We start from the raw sequence: 18548 nt of genomic DNA, 5'->3' as shown, positions 1-18548 counted from the left end.
CTACTAGTTCAACATTTTTGTAAAATTGGACGAAGTTGGAATTTCATATTCAAACAAGAGTTATAGGATCCCATAGAAAAAAATACTATTCTTTTTTTTTCTATGAGAAACAGATTTTCAAGATTCGGATGTAGCCGTCTTTACAGGATATTCGTTCAAGACATTTTGCAGAATTATACTTGGTTTCAGGACATTCAGTTCCGAAATGTGCCAATTACCAGCCCACTCATATGAGAAAAAACTTCAGAATTTTCGAGTGCTTTTGGATGTGAAATCTTTCAAGCATTACATGCGTTTGATCAAGCATTACATGCGTTTGATCAAGCATATACTTTGAAACAATTGTTGTTTCCTCGGTTTCCACAATACTTGTGCAAAAAAAATATTACAGATTATTTGATTCAAACATGTTAAGTAACTTATCCACAAAAAATTTAATGCCTAATTGTTTTGAGTTATTTCTGAAATTTAACTTTACTTTTATTATCTAGAACAAAAATAAGTTTGTTTTTTTTTCCTCTGAATCAAATTCCACTAAAACAAAATTTTTTTAACTGAATGTAAAAAAATTCGTAGAAATTAAAACTCCCTTATAACAAAATTTTGTTATAACAAAGTAATTTCTTCATTGCCGTGGAATTCATTATGACTGTATTTGACTGTAATAAAATACTTTTTTCTTTTCCAATATGCATTCAAATTGTTTTAAATTATCTAGTTAAAAAAACTGTTTTCTTCTTTTTATTTGGTAAAATAACATTATGCCCTTCTCAGTTATTCTCAAATAGTTTCCTAATACGCCTGTTAAATATTTTGGGAAAAAGTTATACCGAACTCATATAGGCCTACACATAATAACAATACTGATTCCTAATACGTGTGTCACAGCAAGTTAGGGTGCTGTCAAAGTGGCTTGAGGTTGGGTGGGAACACAAAAATCATAAAAGGTTTGGGAATCCCTGCATTAGCATATTTAGCATCACATCTAACTTCGAAACTGACAAAAATATTTCATTCTAGACTCATTAAAAATTTAATTTTACTTTAAGAAAATATAAATTAGTGAAAAAAATATGGTCTCCTATCTGACATTGGCATATACACTGAAGCCAAAGGGCCCCCGCAGAAGTGCCGCAACACAACGTGACATGGACTCGACTAGTGTCTGAAGTAGTGCTGGAGGTAATTGACACCATGCACAGTAATACTGCGGCTATTTATTCTTGTCATTGAGCAGGTTTTACTTTAAATTACTTCTTAAAGAAATGTTTTTGGTAAACAGTCATTTGAAGCTGTAGTTCCTTTTAAAAGAGTTAATATTATTACTAATAATTTCACGCCCCCAGGGCTGTCCATAAATCCGTAGGAGTAAGACGGGTGGAGATCTCTTCTGAACAGCACGTTGCAAGGCATCCCAGATATGTTCAATAATGTTCATGTCTGGGGATTTTGGTGGCCAGCGGAAGTGTCTAAAGTCAGAAGAGTGTTCCTGGAGCCACTTTGTAGCAATTCTGGATATGTGGGGTGTCTCATTGTCCTGCTGAAATTGTCCAAGTCCGTCGGAATGCACGATGGACATGAATGGGTGCAGGTGATCAGACAAGATGCTTACGTACCTGTCACCTGTCAGAGTCGTATCTAGACGTATCAGGGGTCCCATATCACACCAACTGCACACGCCCCCATACCATCACAGCCTCCACCAGCTTGAACAGTCCCCTGTTGACATGTAGGGTCCATGGATTCATGAGGTTGTCTCCATACCCGTACACGTCCATCAGCTCGAAGCAATTGGAACCGAGACTCGTCAGACCAGGCAACGTGTTTCCAGTCCTCAACAGTCCAATGTCGGGGCGAGGCATAAAGTTTTGTGTCGTGCAGTCATCAAGGGTACACGAATGGGCCTTCGGCTCCGAAAGCCCATATCCATGATGTTTCGTTGAATGGTTTGCACGCTGGCACTTGTTGACGGCCCAGCATTGAAATCTGCAGCAATTTGCGGAAGGGTTGCACGTCTATCACGTTTAATGATTCTCGTCAGTCCCGTTCTTGCATGATCTTTTTCCGGCCGCAGCAATGTCGTAGATTTAATTTTTTACCGGATTCCCGATATTCACGGTACACTCGTGAAATGGTCGTACGTGAAAATCCAAATTTCATCACTACCTCAGAGATGCTATGTCCCATCTCTCGTGCGCTGACTATAACACCACGTTCAAACTCACTTAAATCTCGATAACCTGCCATTGTAGCAGCAGTAACCGATCTAACAATTGTGCCAGACACTTGTTGTGTTATATAGGCTTTGCCGACCGCAGCGCCGTACTCTGATTGGTTCCATATCTCTTTATTTGCATACGCATGCCTGTACCAGTTTTTTTGGCTCTTCAGTTTATATGTGGCCATATATATGTAATATATATGTAAAAACATGCATGCAACAAGATGTTGGTTATAAATCAAATTCACCATTTTTATTTTATTAAACAATATTAGCATATTTGTATCTTATTGACTGAATTTAGGTTTTTTGTATAGTGAAGCCTTTCTTTAAAGTGTGCAAAAAAAATTCATCTTAGTTTTTTTTTAGTCCCATTGTAAAACATATTTTATTAATACAATTGAATAGTCGACGTTAGATTTACCAAAAATTCTAAAAAGAACACGGCTATACGTGTTTCGGAACTGTAAGTTTCTTCATCAGTAGCAGAAACAAAGAAAATATTGAAAAACTCCTTATAGTGGCAGTTACTCGCTGTTGTAGAAGCTCCCGCTATCAGGAGTTTTTCAATATTTTCTGTTTTTGCTACTGATGAAGGAACTTCATATAGTTCCGAAATGTGTATAGCCGTGTTCTTTTTGGAATTTTGGGTAAATCTAACGTCGATTATTCAATTGTATTATCAAACTCAAAAGGTAATTAATTTCCATATTTTATTATTAAAGGAGAAATATAGTTCAAACATATTTATTGGGGAATCATTATCTCAAGGCAAGTTACAGTACTTTATTTACCTAGATGGTCCTTGCACCAATAAAATCAATATCCAATCTAATGTTGCAGTATTTTTCAAGAAGTTACATTGTGTTTTTGAAAAATTAATTTTCATCAAGGTCTAAACATCTTTTTGATCACTCATAGATTATTAAGAGTTATTCTTTAATTTAAAAAAAAAAAAAATGTTTTGTGTGAATTTTTTTAAACATCTCATATTATACATATTGTAGACACATTATATTATTATGCATAAGTTTATATAACTGAAACTTATTTCAGGCCAGAATTAGCTTCTTCAGATAGTTCTTGTGAAGTAAGTCATTGTTCCTATTGAATTCAATTTTTAGTAATTGATTGATCTCTAATCAATAGTATCCCTTATATTTGCTATTAATTTTTTTTCCCCTTTTTATATTATTATAGCTCTTAATACATCATTTAATATGAGAAAATCATGTTTACATTATTTATCAGGCTTCATTAAAGAGTTTCTCAAAGGAGCAAAAATGAAAACTACACTTCATAGTTCTCTTCATTCATTAAAATGTTCAGAAATATTTTCCTTTCAGGAATCTTATGTTTGAATAAATTGATTTTTAATTTACTGATGACTTATATAGTGGTTAGCTTTTGTGTGTGTGTGTTGCTCTGTCCTGATATGTATTTCTTCCACACTTAAATATCTGTATAAAACACTTAAATATCTATCACAAAATAATCTGTAAACAATAGGGGCTATTAGATCAATCATCACCACAAGTATAAAGAATGACTGTGAATGCATTTTGGAAGAAAATATTTTTACTGACCTTGGTATGTCAGAAAATTTGTACCTTGCCCAAAATCTGAGAATATTAATTACTATTATTTTTAATATCTAGTTTATTTTCTATTCAAACTGCAAATGAATGCATTGATTTTTTTTACCAAAAGTTGATAGAGACAGCACATTTCTTGAACGTAGAAGTAACAGAATGTGAAGTTAATATATCAAATGAAATAACTATAATGAGCTGCAGTAAAATATGGTTTGTATGGTTATGCGCTATGCTTTACATTTTTTTTAGATTCCTTTGATTTTGTATTGTTACAAAATCTGTATTTCAGTGAATTTAAAATCTGCTTATCTGAAGCAATTTAGTCACCTCTGTCATTTTAATTTATTCATTGCGATATACTATATGTTATGGTAAATATAATAAATCTATTTTTATGCATAATGGCTAAATGTTTATCAGTGATCATGCATAATTACATTGTCTAATTGAATATATATATGTTAGTGTTCTTTTTTTTGCCCCCCCCCCTCTCCCCCGTAATCAATGTCAGGGTTTCTAGCACCCTAGAAGTCTGAAAAAATCAGTGTAAATGTAAAATATGTGGCAGAAGTCAGGGAAAAATTTTGTGGAAGGGAAAAACCTGAGATATGAAAACATTTGAAAGGTTAGAATTTCAAATTATATTTCCTTTTTTTTAGGAGTGTTTGTCAGGAAAATATTTTTGAGTTTTGGGCAGAGAAATAGTCAAGTAGATTTTGCTGGGAGTCCTGTATATGTTATTTAATGAAATGCTATCCAAGGAGTTGGAGTGCTTAACTTTTTTTTTTGTATTTGTATCTTTAGTATTATCAATTCAAATCAACATGTAACTGCTCTTAGATTGTATTTGAAGTTCATGTGATTATATTGTATAAATAACTTGTGTATCTTCATTTCTTACTGAAGGATATACCTGATCTAGTAGATTCAAGTAATAGTGAAGTTGAGGATTCTAAAGATTCGAAACAGAAGGTATTAATTATAAATACAATTTAACACTAGAACTATTGGAGCGATCTTTTTTAACTGATTACAAAAATTCACGATACTTGTGTAAATGGTGATATATTTTTAGATTAAACCAAATGCCATAAGGACTAGGAGTTGCCTGTTTTGAAATATTGTCGAATGAAGCTTTTTAGAAAAGTGGGGACCCCTATGGGGCTCCAATCCCGTAATTTTTTTTTTTTTAAATTTACATTGCGTAAATATTTATTGATTTAAAAATTTAGAAATGTAAGTTGCTCCATGATAATCAAGATACATCCTCCCCAACTCAAGGGTTCCAATAAGGCAAAACAACGAAGGGTTACTAGGGATGCCTGACTTTTCATACATAAGGAATTCTGTAAAACATTTGGGTTGGGGAGAGGGTACGTACATTGCTTTGTATGTTTATGAATTATTGAATTATTAGGGGATCAAGTGACCTGAATCCTTAGCCTGACTGCACACTATGGTTCAGCAGCTCTGATTGATCTTATCAGCAACTGCAGAATTTTGTGTGGAACACATGCTACACTGTTAGCAACCAGGGTTTTTTACGTCATGTGACATCTCGGGATTGGCTAAATCATTTTGCGCCAAGCTGAAGTTAGCTATGGTTAGCATGCAAATTTGTGCTCATAAATTGCATTACAGTAAAATGTCTCTTAATGGACACCCCCTCAGATGCGGTCGCCTTTTTCATGGTCAAATAATAATTTCCAGTTGTATAATAAAAGTATGTATTTCAAATCTCTGATTAATGGTCACCTTTTCCCCCCCCCCCTCCTCTTTTATGGAGGAATTTGTCCCATCAGTGTCCACGCAAAAGAGGTTTTTGTCGAGGATCGACCACTTTCATGGTTCGTAACTATCAGTGAAAACAACTACAAAAACCGATCCAGAGTCAAAAAAATGAATGGAAGCAATGTATATTTATTCAGTCTAAAAACAGGTATATATACACAAGGCTTGTGGGAAGAAAATAACGCCACTCTTGTGACGTAAAACTAAATTTTCATGAATCGACGAAAAAACACCAACAGTTTTACTGTATGCAATAATAAAAATGTTCGGGTAATGAAATTAAATAACTTCATTACCCAACTTAGGCTACAAGTCAAAAAGGAAACCTCATGAAAACACATTGTGCACTTATAAATTAAAAACTGCTAAAAAACAGCGATAGGTGTGAAAATTGTCTTGGTGCGCTCTTTGATATTACCCACATACAATGTTTTGTTGAGACGGTTTTTTTTCATTACAAAAACAACACACAGACAGGCACATTAATGTGCGATACAAAAATAAATATCAAAAAGACAGAATAATGACAATAAAACACACACAATGCAGCTCTTAGGGACAAATTTCCTCCCTGATTTATACTTATAATGAATGATTCAAAAATTTTATATGGAATTTGCGAATATAAAAACTTTCTTCAGATGTCTATTTTTACTTTTGATAATTTTTTATGAATTCATTACAAATAGCTGAGCCCCTGGTAATTTTTACTTTTTTAATTGGGTACTTATTGGTTTTCTTGCTAAAACATTATAAAAGCAGGATCCAATTCATTTCATTTAAGTGTTTTAAAATATATATCTCTGTTTTAACGGCATAATCATGTTACTTTGTGAATGTCATTATAACCGAGTTTTATTGTAAGCTCAGGTAGGAGAGCAAAAAAAAATTATTAGCTGGAAAATTTTGATTTTTTTTTTTTCTTCATTTTTTTTATTGTTATCAGTTCAAGAATACCAATCAAAAAATTATTTTCTGTAAAATAGAACTTCACCATTCAGGTTATCAAATTTGTCTCTCCCCATTTTTCTGGTAACCTGAGAAAAAGAGCAATTCCTTTGTCCAGTGCGTACGAAATCTGATCACTCTACTTGTTAAACAACTTAATAGACAGTGGAAGACAGCAACCGTGAATTTAGCGGTGATCAGGGTGCTCAAACCTTTTTCAATATATGATGGAAGTTTTGCAATTACCCCAACTGCCACAAAAAATGTGGATTTTCTCTGTTGCTAAAACTGCCACCAGCAGTTGCAGTTGGGTCTGTGCGCTTACAGAATAAAACTATAAATTGCTGAGATTTCCCCTCACAGTCGCAACAGCGCCAGTCGGTTCTAGGGCTTAGAGTTCTATCCCATCCTCCTAGAGTACATTTTACACTGAATTTTACATTTCAAGCTAATACTCAATTTGTAGCAGAATGAACGTGAGTTGTCATTGCAATTCTGTTGTTTTTGTTTTCAAGTTTTGTTTCAAAGCAACAGGCAAACAATTTTATCATTTCTCATATAATTGTATAATATCCAATTAGTTCTGTTACATACATGTAAAGAATTATTTGAATGCATTCTACCACTTTTTAGAAATTAACCCATCTTTTTTTTTCGAAACATCCTGCATGTTTGCTTATATCTGAAATGTAATGAAGCATTCTGTACTCTATTTTTAGAAGAGAAAAATTGATACTTTTATTTTCCTAAAAAGTACATTTTCATAGTGTATTTAAAATGTGGATAAAAAACAAAATTTCTGAGTGCTGTCAAAATGGCTGCTCAGTAGTTCTAGTGTTAAGTTGCTTGTCAACTGGTCAAATTTTCATTTTACGCTCAGTTAGATTCAAATTAGTATCTTTGGTTAACATTTAAATTTATTGATTTTCACAAAAGTAGAAAATATTTTTTGTGCGTATTTTTCTCCATTGATAATCAATATTTTTCAGGAAATTGTTATGAAGTCATCAAATGTTCAGAAGCGTGTTTCACAAAAAGATAATGTTGAAGCTGTAAGTTATTTATTCGGATGTGGTTTTCAAATATATCATCTTTCAACCCTTTGAAATTGCTTTAAAAAACACTGGAATTCTTATATAACCAAACTTTTTTTTATAAACTAAATCGAGGCTGTAGCAAATGGAAGCAATGTAGTGGTTTGGTTCCCCCCCCCCTACTCTCGAGACTTCTTTACATGTCTCGCTAATTGAATCTTGGGCTACATTGTTTGTACTTGATAATTTTTCTTCCAATACACTGATCATTACATAAGGGTTTGATGGAAATACTGACGTGTCATGTACATTAATAAACATACATTGAAATTATTTTTCTTTTCTAATTCTTTTGTATATATTCATTTTGGTGTCAATAAGATTAATAGTTGAAAATATATATTGTTTTTATGAATTATGAAAGAAAAAGTTCTATCATTAAAAATTGGTATCTTCAAAATGAGGATTTAATTTTCTTATTGATTTGAGTAGCATCCATCAAATTTTGCATGAAGCTTGGCAAGTATCAAGACTAAATATCGTTAAGATATACCTTTCTTGAGTTGGTGTAGGTGTCTACTTTCAATAATCAGCAAATCAAAATTTTCTTCCACATGTTTAAAAATGTAAAGTAAATTTGTAAGTTATAGGTTTGGTTGTTTGAACAGCATGGTTCAGATAGTTGCTCTTGGTTTTGTTTCTTTCTCTCGTGTATCTTTTTCTTTAACCATGAGTATTCCATCACATGGCTTCATAAAAACTGGTCCTTTACCTCTAGAAATGCTGTAAATATAATTTATGAAATTTGTTACATTTTTAAAACATTTCATTTTAATACATAAGTATTCGTTTGCAGGTTTCAAAGCCAGTTAATAAAAGTAAAAAGCAAAGAAAGAACTCCACTAATACTGTGGTATGCACTTTTTCCCTTTGTCATTTATTGTATACCTTTTTTAATAAAAAGTAATCATAATTTTGTGTATGCAAATAACTTAACAGTGACTCAATTTCATTTTCAGAGCTCAGCCAGGACAGAAAAATCTGAAACAGTGAATGAGGTTAAAAACTTAGGCTTACATAATAAAGATAATACAATAAAGGCAAGTTACTGAGATTTTTTTCATTTTAATACAGTGAAACCTGGATGATTGGACACCCCAAGAGTATCGATAAACGTGTTGACTTGACCAGTTGAGTTAGAAAGATTCCGTTTGATCTGACCCTCACAACTTTTAAACATCATTTGTGTATGTACATGTACTCATATATTGTTGAACAATTCCATTCCATCACCTAAAATTAACAGGGAAAAAATCGAAATTTTGTAAGAAAAATTTCTGAAGTGTCTCCGATTACAGTTGAAAAAGCATAAGTGTATCATAATACATTATTTGCAAATGAGCAGTGCATTGCAGAAAATCAGGAAACCCTTTTTTAACTAAAAAATTTCAATCTAGCTTATTTAACAATCTCTTGTTAAAAATTTCAGATATCTCATCTGTATTTGTCTGATTTTTTTTAGTCACAGGTCAAGTTTTTAGTCCTTAAAGAAGTGGAGAATGACCTTTCCCCCCCCCCCCTCTCCACGGTTGAAGAAATCATTTTTAACCCAAAAAACAAAAAATTGTTGAAATGTTTGAAAAAATTTATCAACTGCCAATCCGTGGGTGATTTTGAAAAATCAGTTGTGATAACGTAGTATGAATCGTAGTTGACTTTAATAGGATTTAGTCATCTTTTTCAAATCAGGGAGCTTTCTCCTCATTGAATTTTCAGTATTAGGTCAACCAGGAGAATAAAAAATGTAGGTTATCTAGGTAGTGGAGCTATGAACGCAGGTGTCGAGGAGATATGATCGAAGTGTTCAAAATTTTCAATGGGATGGATAGGATGGACCATGAACTTTTAGTACACCGCCAATCGACTGCTTTTACAAGGGGACACCAGTATCGATTGGTGAGGGACAGTGCAAGGTTATGGTGTCGCAGGGAATTTTTCTCTAATAGGGTTGTTAATAAATGTAATAGCTTACCCCCGGAGGTAGTAAATTGTAACACAATTGACACGTTTAAAAAGAAATATGATAAACATGTTGGGGTAAATCGAGAAACTATCCATACTTACAATAAGACAACCATAAGTATTCTTTATGGGCATTGTATAATATTTTATCATGTGTATATATTGTTTATAATTTTTGTTAATTGCATTTTCAATTGGGTTGCTGTATTTTTGAAATATATGACATCCATATTTTTATGTACATCTTTTTCTCAGCCACCTCGTTGGGCATTTTGCCTGTTGTGGCGTTGTATTTGTATTAAAGTTCTACTGTAGTTTATTTTTGTGTTCACATGTATTTTTCTTTTTTGTGTATAGTATAAGATTTTCATGGGTGAAGTATATTAATTTGTAACAAAACTCAACATTTTTTGGACCATGAATTATTAATACGCCTTCAATCGACTGCTTTCACTGAAACACAAATTATTTCTTTCTACAATATCTGAACAATTTAGATTTTTCTCAAGTTATGGAACACCAGTATCGATTGGTAAGGGATAGTTCTAGGTTGTGGTATCATTGAGAATTTTTCTCTAATAGGGTTGTTAATAAATGGTATAACTTACCAACTTACCCCCAGGGGTAGTAAATTCTAACACAGTTGGCACGTTTAAAAAGAAATATAATAAACATGATAGGGTAAATCGAGAAGCTACCCATACTTAGAATAAGGCAACCATAAATATTCTTTATGGGCATTGAATAATATTTTATCATGCATACATATTGTTTCTAGTTTTTGTAATTACATTTTAATTGGGTTGCTGTATTTTAGAAATATATGGCATCTGTATTTGTTATGGGCATCTTTTTCTCATCCTCTTCGTTGGGCATTGTGCCAGTTGTGGCTGTATATTTAAATTGAATGTTTATCTATTTGGTAAAAGACTTTGATAAAGAACTCTTTTGAGTGAAATATTTTTTTTTTTTTTCTACAATTAGATTTTTCTCAAGTTAAACAAAAAATATATATATTTATTTTTTTTTTCCTAATGATTGAAAGCAACTGCATGCTCATCAATATCATTGCTGTAGAGTACAGATACAGAAACATGACCTAAAAGCTCTTAATGTTATTAAAAGCATTCTGAAAATTTAGTTGTTTTTTTCCTCTGTTTTAATGTTTTTATTTCTTATGACAGCTTAATCATGGTGTAGAGCATGAACTGAAACAGTTTATGGAGTCATTAAAAAGGGGCTCCTTAGCAATGGAAAACAAATTGGAGGGTGAAGCAGTACAACATTTTCATCAAGCTCTCCAGCATACAAAGGCATCACGGCAGTTCATTCAGGTGTGTGTAGTTTAAGGGACATTTTTTTTAATTCCATATTTAGACCATTGTAATGATTTTAAAGAATTTGATCTCAAGTTTTGCTTTCATTAAGTTGCCTTAACAGAAATCTTCTGTAGCTTTGAATAGAAAGCTTCTTTTTATAGTTTTATATTTCACATTATAATTGAAGATATAAAAATTGACGTTAAGAATTCAAACTTTGTTGGATGCAGTTTATTTTAGCATGCACTATGTTGCTTAGATGTTTATAGTTTTGTACAAATATTATTTGTATGTCTATGAAAGGATTTAGAAGTGATACTTCTGCTTCATTTTCATTTTCAGAAGTATAACTTTGGAGAGCTCAGTTTAGTTTGTTTGAAATATGCTTATGGTACAGCAAGCAGCAGATGTAATTCCATGGAGGTACATGTTTATCTGTTTGTTTATAAATATGTATATTTTACAGAAATATACAGTAAAACTTTGTTAAGTCGTCACTCCGGTCAAGTCGTCAGTTTTCTTCAGGCCCTTCCAGCTTTCATAGACAACAATGTTATTAAACCCTTGTTTACTCGTTGCTAATTTCGGTTAACTTGTCACTATGCAAAAGTTTTAGGGAGAAGAACAGATTTTTTTATGACTTTTATTTAAAAAATAGATGGTAATGCTTAAAAGTCAGCAAAAAAGCCTATGTACCAAACCGGAGCAGTTCAAGTAACGAAAGTTACGCTGGGGAAGTTCATTTGCCAGCTAAGGTTTTTGATACGTTAGGGACTATTCAAGCTAGACTTGATTTCTGCATAGACCCCACTAATTTAGGACTTCAAATTTTAAAAAAATATCTTTGTAGAAAAACCGAGACAGCTTTCCAAAGTTGAGGTCTTCTAATGTGTGCTTTTTCCTATCCAGGGCCCCCTCATATCAAAAGTGGACTCTGTTCGAGATTACCTTGTAATTAGTATGTGAAAGATTATCTCGATAAATTTTACCAAGATGACCTTATAGTTGTATCATGAACTACTGATGAAGGATTAAAACACTAAAATTAAATTTCATGACACGTAAAATAATGTGCAATAGTTCCTGAAGAAGAGCTAACTATTCTAACATTTGCTCTGGTTAGTCTAAATTAAAAAATTACTAGTATAAATCAAAGTGTACTAGTGTATTTCACCGCAATAAGTGATAAGAGATCAAAAAAGGTAGAAAAAATTTCTATTATTTTTTCTTTTGCAATCTATAAATTTCAGTAATATCGTAATTTTGATCCATATTTTAGTAAATATATCACTTTGATTTCATACGATTTTCACAATATTACACATTGAAATTGATGGCGCTTCACTTTAAGTCGTCACTCCGCTTAAGCCGTCATAATTTTTCAATAACATGAGGTGACGACTTATCGAGATTTTACTGTATATGATAGTTTATAAATATACAGTAAAACCTGTCTAAGGCCAAGATTACACTATAAAAATTTCATAAAATTTCTTTTGTAAAACTGGACAAATGCAACTAATAAGCATACTCGTTACATTCAAGCAAATGTAACTGACACACTTATTGATTGTTTTTTTCTTCACGTTTTGTTAAAGATTTTTTATCAAACTTCCATAGAGTAATTCCGGCTTAAGTTAGGCAGTTATGATTCCATCAAAATCTGTCCAAGTTATAGAGGTGTCCAAAATATAGATATACAGTAATTTTTGTGAACATCCAATATTATATGGGATTATGGTTGGTTTTATTCACAACTGTCCAATGTAGGCAGGTGTCCAGGACACAAATGTCCGAAGTGACAGATTTTATTGTAGATCTGAAGTGCCAAAAATCATGTGATACTTCTTAATATTGCTGCACTTTTTGCTGGGTAAAAGAAGATCCCACATGATATCAAGAAGTGTCCCATGACTTTTGGCACTGAAGTCATGGGATACCTTTTAATATAGTGTGGGACCTCCTTTTACCCATCGAAGTACAGCAATATTAAGTGGTATCCCATGACTTTTGACACTTCAGTGTATGTGTATGAATGCATGTTGAACTATCCAAGTACCATATTTTTTTAGATTGAAACCTCACTACAGCGATTTTTTGATGGAATCATTCTGTACAATAATAGTTCCGTCAACCTCTTTATTGTGTAAAAAAAAATCAGTCTCATAGTTCTGATTCTAATTTTTTGTTAAAATGAAAAATGTAGCTTAAGACGATTTATGAGAAATCATTATCTCTAGCTGTGTGAGAGAGTTGCAGTCCATAATTTTCCAAGTTTTACTAATTTTTATCAAAACTTACTATACTGTCATAGGATTGGAGTCATTTTAAAAGTGTCTGTGTATTGCAACTTCTGAGAGCATCACCAAAGTTTGTCAGTGTTGCACTGAGCCAAAGATATTCGTGAAGAAATTATATCTGAGAAGAAACATATAGTTTGTTTTACTAACGGCATTGGTTTTTAGAAAAATGCAAAAAAAAAATATATATATATATATATATATACAAGATATACAGAAGACTGGATGTTTTGAAGATATTTATTATTTGAGATGTTAATTTTTTAAGGAAGGAAAAAACTCATCTCTGCCTCTACCGGGAGTCGAACCCGGGTCCCTCGATTGCCGGACAAGTGCTCTGACCACTAAGCTACAGAGGAGATAGAGATTTTCCTTCGCTAGAGCGTATATATGCCGAACGGAACCGTGCAATGGACAGTGAAACCGATCAGCTAATAGCTCATGGACGACGAGCCAACAGAGGGCTATATATATGACATGAATGTCGCTCTCCACTTGTTAATACAAAATATACAGAAGACTGGATGTTGTGAAGATATTTATTATTTGAGATGTTTGAGTTGTTTTCCTTCCTTAAAAAATTAACATCTCAAATAATAAATATCTTCACAACATCCAGTCTTCTGTATATCTTGTATTAACAAGTGGAGAGCGACATTCATGTCATATATATATATATATATATATATATATATATATTCTGTTTATTTTTTTTCATTCCATCAATAAAAAGATTAGAGAATTGTTATTTTGTAAAAATGAGCAATTTTAAATGAGAAACTAGTATTTTAAATTATATAGTCATTTTATTTATGTAATGAACAGGGCATGGATGTTAATGACATTTGCATTTTTCAATGTTTTTCCCTTTTTAAGGTATTTTTCTGATTTTAGGGTAGTTTTGGCATTTTAAGGATATTTTTTCACTTTCAATTTTTTTTTTTTCAAAATAAAAATAGGCTAAATTAAAAAAAAAATTGCCTTTCATTATTTGAACTTGTTTCTTCCTTTATAGATGACAAAGTTTAGAATCAATTTCAGGTAAATTTTAGTATTTAGTTAAAATTTCAACAGCTGGCCACACAACCAAACAATAAATGAAAGTGAGAGAGAATTCAAGAAATTCTGATCCTATATGGGATGTTGAGAGAGAGGAATTTTCATTATATATAAAGGAACTGGTATAGTACTTGCTACAGAGGGAATTTTGAAATCTGCAAATACATTTTAAATCATTTTGATCTTAAGAATGCTGCATGCAGTAAGATTTTGTTAGTTTTGTTTTGCCTTGGGAATACTGAAGAATTGATGACATGTGCATTAGATAATCTTTAGCACTCCAGTATCCACCATTCAGTCCTTGCAGAAAAGTATGGAGCTTATTGGTGCTATCAATAAAGTCATTGTGCTAAAAGTGGGGTAGGCCAGTATTCCATCATGAAATTCGAAAAATAATCGGGGAAAGCAGACTTATTTCTTCTGTGTGTGCAAAAAAACTTTTGATGTTTTTATGGGAAGGTCTAGAAATTTCGAAATTGACATTGAGTATATTGACTCCTCTCACCACTCCTCCAAATATTCCCAATAACAACTGTTAATGTTGAGAGTTTACCTTGTCGTTTCAAAAATTTCTATTTTGTCTCAGATTTCCCAACTCACTCATAAATTATGAATTGCTTATTTGAAAAATTCTGTTGGCAATTTTTCTGATGAAATCTAATGTTGAGAATGAATGTGATTTTCAATAAGTACTAAAAGACTTTTTTTCTTTTACCTCCAATCAGGCTGGTTCAGTTTCTAAAGAAATTTGTTTTATTTTAATAACATTTTTTTGGAGAATTTTTCTTTTAATTTTTAGGGTTATTTTTATGGTCTTTTCAAGATTTTTATGTTAACAAGATCCTTACTTTTTAATGACTATTAAATTAACAACTATATAACAACACATTTGAGATTGTAAAAAAGTAATAGATACTAATTTTTGGTTGAGTCGATTGATCATGAAAAAAAAAACCCTAATTTTTTCCTCACTCCACCAACTCTGAGAAGACAGGTAACTTGTTAATCATAATATGTATTTTTCATGTACTTTTCCTAATATTATTTATTCTTTACTTTTTTCTTTTTTTCTAGAACTTACAAAAAGCTATTGATACTTTCAAAGAAATCATTGAACATCATCAAAATATTCAATTCCCTGGAACATATTTTGGACTGGGTTATTGTTACTATAGGTTAAATGAGTGAGTGTGCACAATTTAATCATGGTTTATTCTTAGTAAGTTCAGATGAAGATTGTTTCACATAACCCAAAATTTTCATTAAATTTATAATCGCTTTAATTTTGTTACAAATAATTTATATAGTTTGTGAGATGGAATGTTTTTGTAACTCATATGAGTATGAGTTACTAACTAAAGAGTAAAAATGATTTTCTTTTGTTTGTTATTTTCTTTGTGTTCAGCAAGAAAAAATTGAATTTCCCTTATAAAAAGGTCTTTATCAAAAACTTTGTTCATTTATTATTCCCAAAGTTCTACTCTTGTATAATGACGTTTCATAATTTTTTCCTCAAGTTTTAAGACTGCACTCGCATATCTTCAAGAAGTGCCTTCAGTAATAAGCAAAGACAAAAGATGTGGTATATATACTTGGCCAGGAACAGAAAAGATTATAGAAGAATTAAGATCAGATAACTTAACTGTAAGTACAGTTGAATATACAAGGAATTTTTATAATAAATTGAACTTTCAAACTAACAAATTCAAATTTTTTCTATTAATTGTCCGATTTTGTTAATTTTTCAGCTTTTGTTTTTATTTATCTGCTTATTCTTTCTACTTGTAGATCTCGTATTATTCACAGGCAATAAAAAAATTTTGGCAATTTTTTTCATTTTGCAATAATTTTCAATAGTGGTTTATCTATTGAGAATTTATTAGAGTTTGTCTGTAGTTGTAATATATAATCATATATTTTACTGTTTGGTTGTTCTATCGTGTAAAACAACTGAACCAAAATTTGCAACTATATTTTAAGTTCAAACACCTTGTTAAAAGTGGCAGTTTTGTAAACTAAATGTGAAGATTTTTACTTATTGGATCAGAATGTCTTGCATATCACACTCTGTTAAAAAAAGCAGTTGCCAGTAGAAATTTATTTTGTATTTCCTCTACTTAAATCAGTTGTAATCATCCCTCATTCAAAGCTTGTTGACTCTTGTTTTGTTTTCTTTTTTTCACACTGTACCCATTTTGCTGCAAGCAATAAACTTTTCACTCTAATATCATTGGTTTGCATCAGGGGAGTTGTGACTTATTTGCATGAAAATTTTTGTGTGTGTGATATATCAATCAGTCAGTGCAAATAAATATACAAATTATAGTCACTGTCCACATAGTTCAGGGGTTTCCGACTGGGGTTATGCGTACCCCGAGGGGTACAAGAGAGACTGTTATGGGGTATGCGAAAAGAAAATGGCAATGGGGCAGCCTCCCAGCTAAAAAGAAAAAATAATTAAAAAAGATGAAAGAATTTTAAAAAGTAGGTAGAGGTTGTTACTAATATTGTCAGCGGTTTTGATATTGACCTCCCTATCAATAAAATCTTCAATGAAAGAGGGGTTGCATACTCTCTGGAAGGATCGATCTGCCCTCCTCTCGTCCGCGCCCAACCGCCAATGAGGATTGGCACTCTTTCTTGCAGCTCACTCTTCCTCTGTATTTTAGATTTGATTTCTGATGCATGATGGGCTGTCCATAAGAACAAAGAATAAATTAATTTGTGTTGAGTTTAACTTTTGTTGTGGGTGTTTGCATTGAGACGTGTGCATGTTATTCTTACAATCCTTCTCTATTACAATTTTCCTACCTACTTCCTACTATTCACATGATTTATGCTATGGATAAATAGCTAAAAACTACATCTGTGCAGAAGCGGAAGTTGACTGAATTTTGAATGGCTACAGAGTCTTGTGGGCATGGTAGCCCAGGTCGATCAGATATTCACCTAAAGTTCCAAAGGATGTTTAGAGGTGTCTTGAGTTTGATACCCGGTTCGTCCTTGTCAGAAAACTTTCCTGACAAGGATACAACAAAAAACGACGACTTGACTGCAGTGAAAAATTGCTACCGCAGGGAGTCCCCCATCAAGGGGTTAGTGCACCAACCTCTCAATGAGTATAAAAAACAAGCATGCCGTTCGGAATCGGCAATAAATTGTAGGTGCCGGTCAGCAGAAAATGTGCAGCCGAAAAAAAATCAGCCCTCATGTGCAGAAAATGACCATGGTGCGACAAAAATGATCAAATGATACAGAGTCTTGCATACAGAGTCATATTTTTTACCAGATTAATAAATTCAATCTTTCACTTCAAAAAAAAATTGTAGCATTTTTCAAGTTGTAGACAAAGTGGAATCCATGAAAAAAAATGATTTTTGTGCAAAGTGCAATAAAAAAAGACCACCTAAAGTGTTTCGAACACTTTTAAACTGGCTTCATTGTCGATTTCAGAAAAGAAGAAATTTCTAGAGCTCGCATCAGATACCTCTCTGAAGAATCTCTTTAATGGCAGAATAATGAACCTACGAATGTTTTTAACTGGCTGTTGCGATGATAAATTTTTGGAAAGAGAAAGTTCAACTGCCTTTGCGCAAAACCAACGTTCTTTCACTTTCCGGGTGAACGCCCTAGACCGCTAGACTACAAAGGCAACGAATCTCTCAATCTTTCCTTGGAGCTCGTATGCACTGAACAGGACCATACATGGATGGCCCGACCCGACTCAGGCCAAACTCACAAATGCTGACACTGCCACCAGATGGCGACTTATGCAAGGATGAATTCGATGATTCCTCGCAAAGGCAGTTGTCTTCACAACAGCCAGTTGTTAAAAACCTTTGTATCGCAGTAGAGAATAATGTCATCCTTGTATAATGAACCTAGTCATTTTTTGGGCTGGTCACGGTGATGAATACAGTGAAATTTCTAGAAAGCCATAATGTTTATGTTGCGGTTTACTAGCACAGAGGTTGTTGAACATGCTTTTTCTTCGTATACTTATATAAAAATAAATATGGAAGCAAATTGAATGCAGATCCGGATTTGAGATTGTATTTATTCTTTTTTGAACCTAATTTTTCAAAACTTCATAATTCAATAGAGTCCCAAATATCACATTAATTTTTATTTTTTCCAATCTTTGTGCTAATTTGCCTGCTTTCTTCAAAAATAGAAAAACTACAAAATGAAAAAATAGATATAGAATATTTAATTTAATTCAACATGTACCTTTTTTAGGGAAGTTTTCAGAATCTGTA

The 18548-nt window shown here is 32.4% G+C and overlaps 1 protein-coding gene across 1 annotated transcript in view; it reads left to right on the top strand.

Moving 5' to 3' along the window:
- LOC149076084 (uncharacterized) overlaps nucleotides 1-18548 on the top strand; it is a 97931-nt gene that overhangs the window by 24271 nt on the left and 55112 nt on the right. The window contains exons 13-21 of the mRNA XM_089243614.1: nucleotides 3278-3311; nucleotides 4723-4788; nucleotides 7545-7607; nucleotides 8446-8502; nucleotides 8609-8689; nucleotides 10796-10945; nucleotides 11273-11353; nucleotides 15364-15473; nucleotides 15807-15933. Of these exons, the coding sequence (XP_089099740.1) occupies nucleotides 3278-3311; nucleotides 4723-4788; nucleotides 7545-7607; nucleotides 8446-8502; nucleotides 8609-8689; nucleotides 10796-10945; nucleotides 11273-11353; nucleotides 15364-15473; nucleotides 15807-15933 (769 nt within the window). The remainder of the gene's footprint in view (nucleotides 1-3277; nucleotides 3312-4722; nucleotides 4789-7544; nucleotides 7608-8445; nucleotides 8503-8608; nucleotides 8690-10795; nucleotides 10946-11272; nucleotides 11354-15363; nucleotides 15474-15806; nucleotides 15934-18548) is intronic.

Source organism: Pholcus phalangioides, unplaced genomic scaffold (genome assembly GCF_987345545.1).
Source record: "Pholcus phalangioides strain wild (caught in Gottingen) unplaced genomic scaffold, Ppha-v1.0 ptg000015l_1, whole genome shotgun sequence".
NCBI lineage: Eukaryota > Metazoa > Arthropoda > Arachnida > Araneae > Pholcidae > Pholcus > Pholcus phalangioides.
This window is presented reverse-complemented; position numbering and strand designations above follow the sequence as displayed.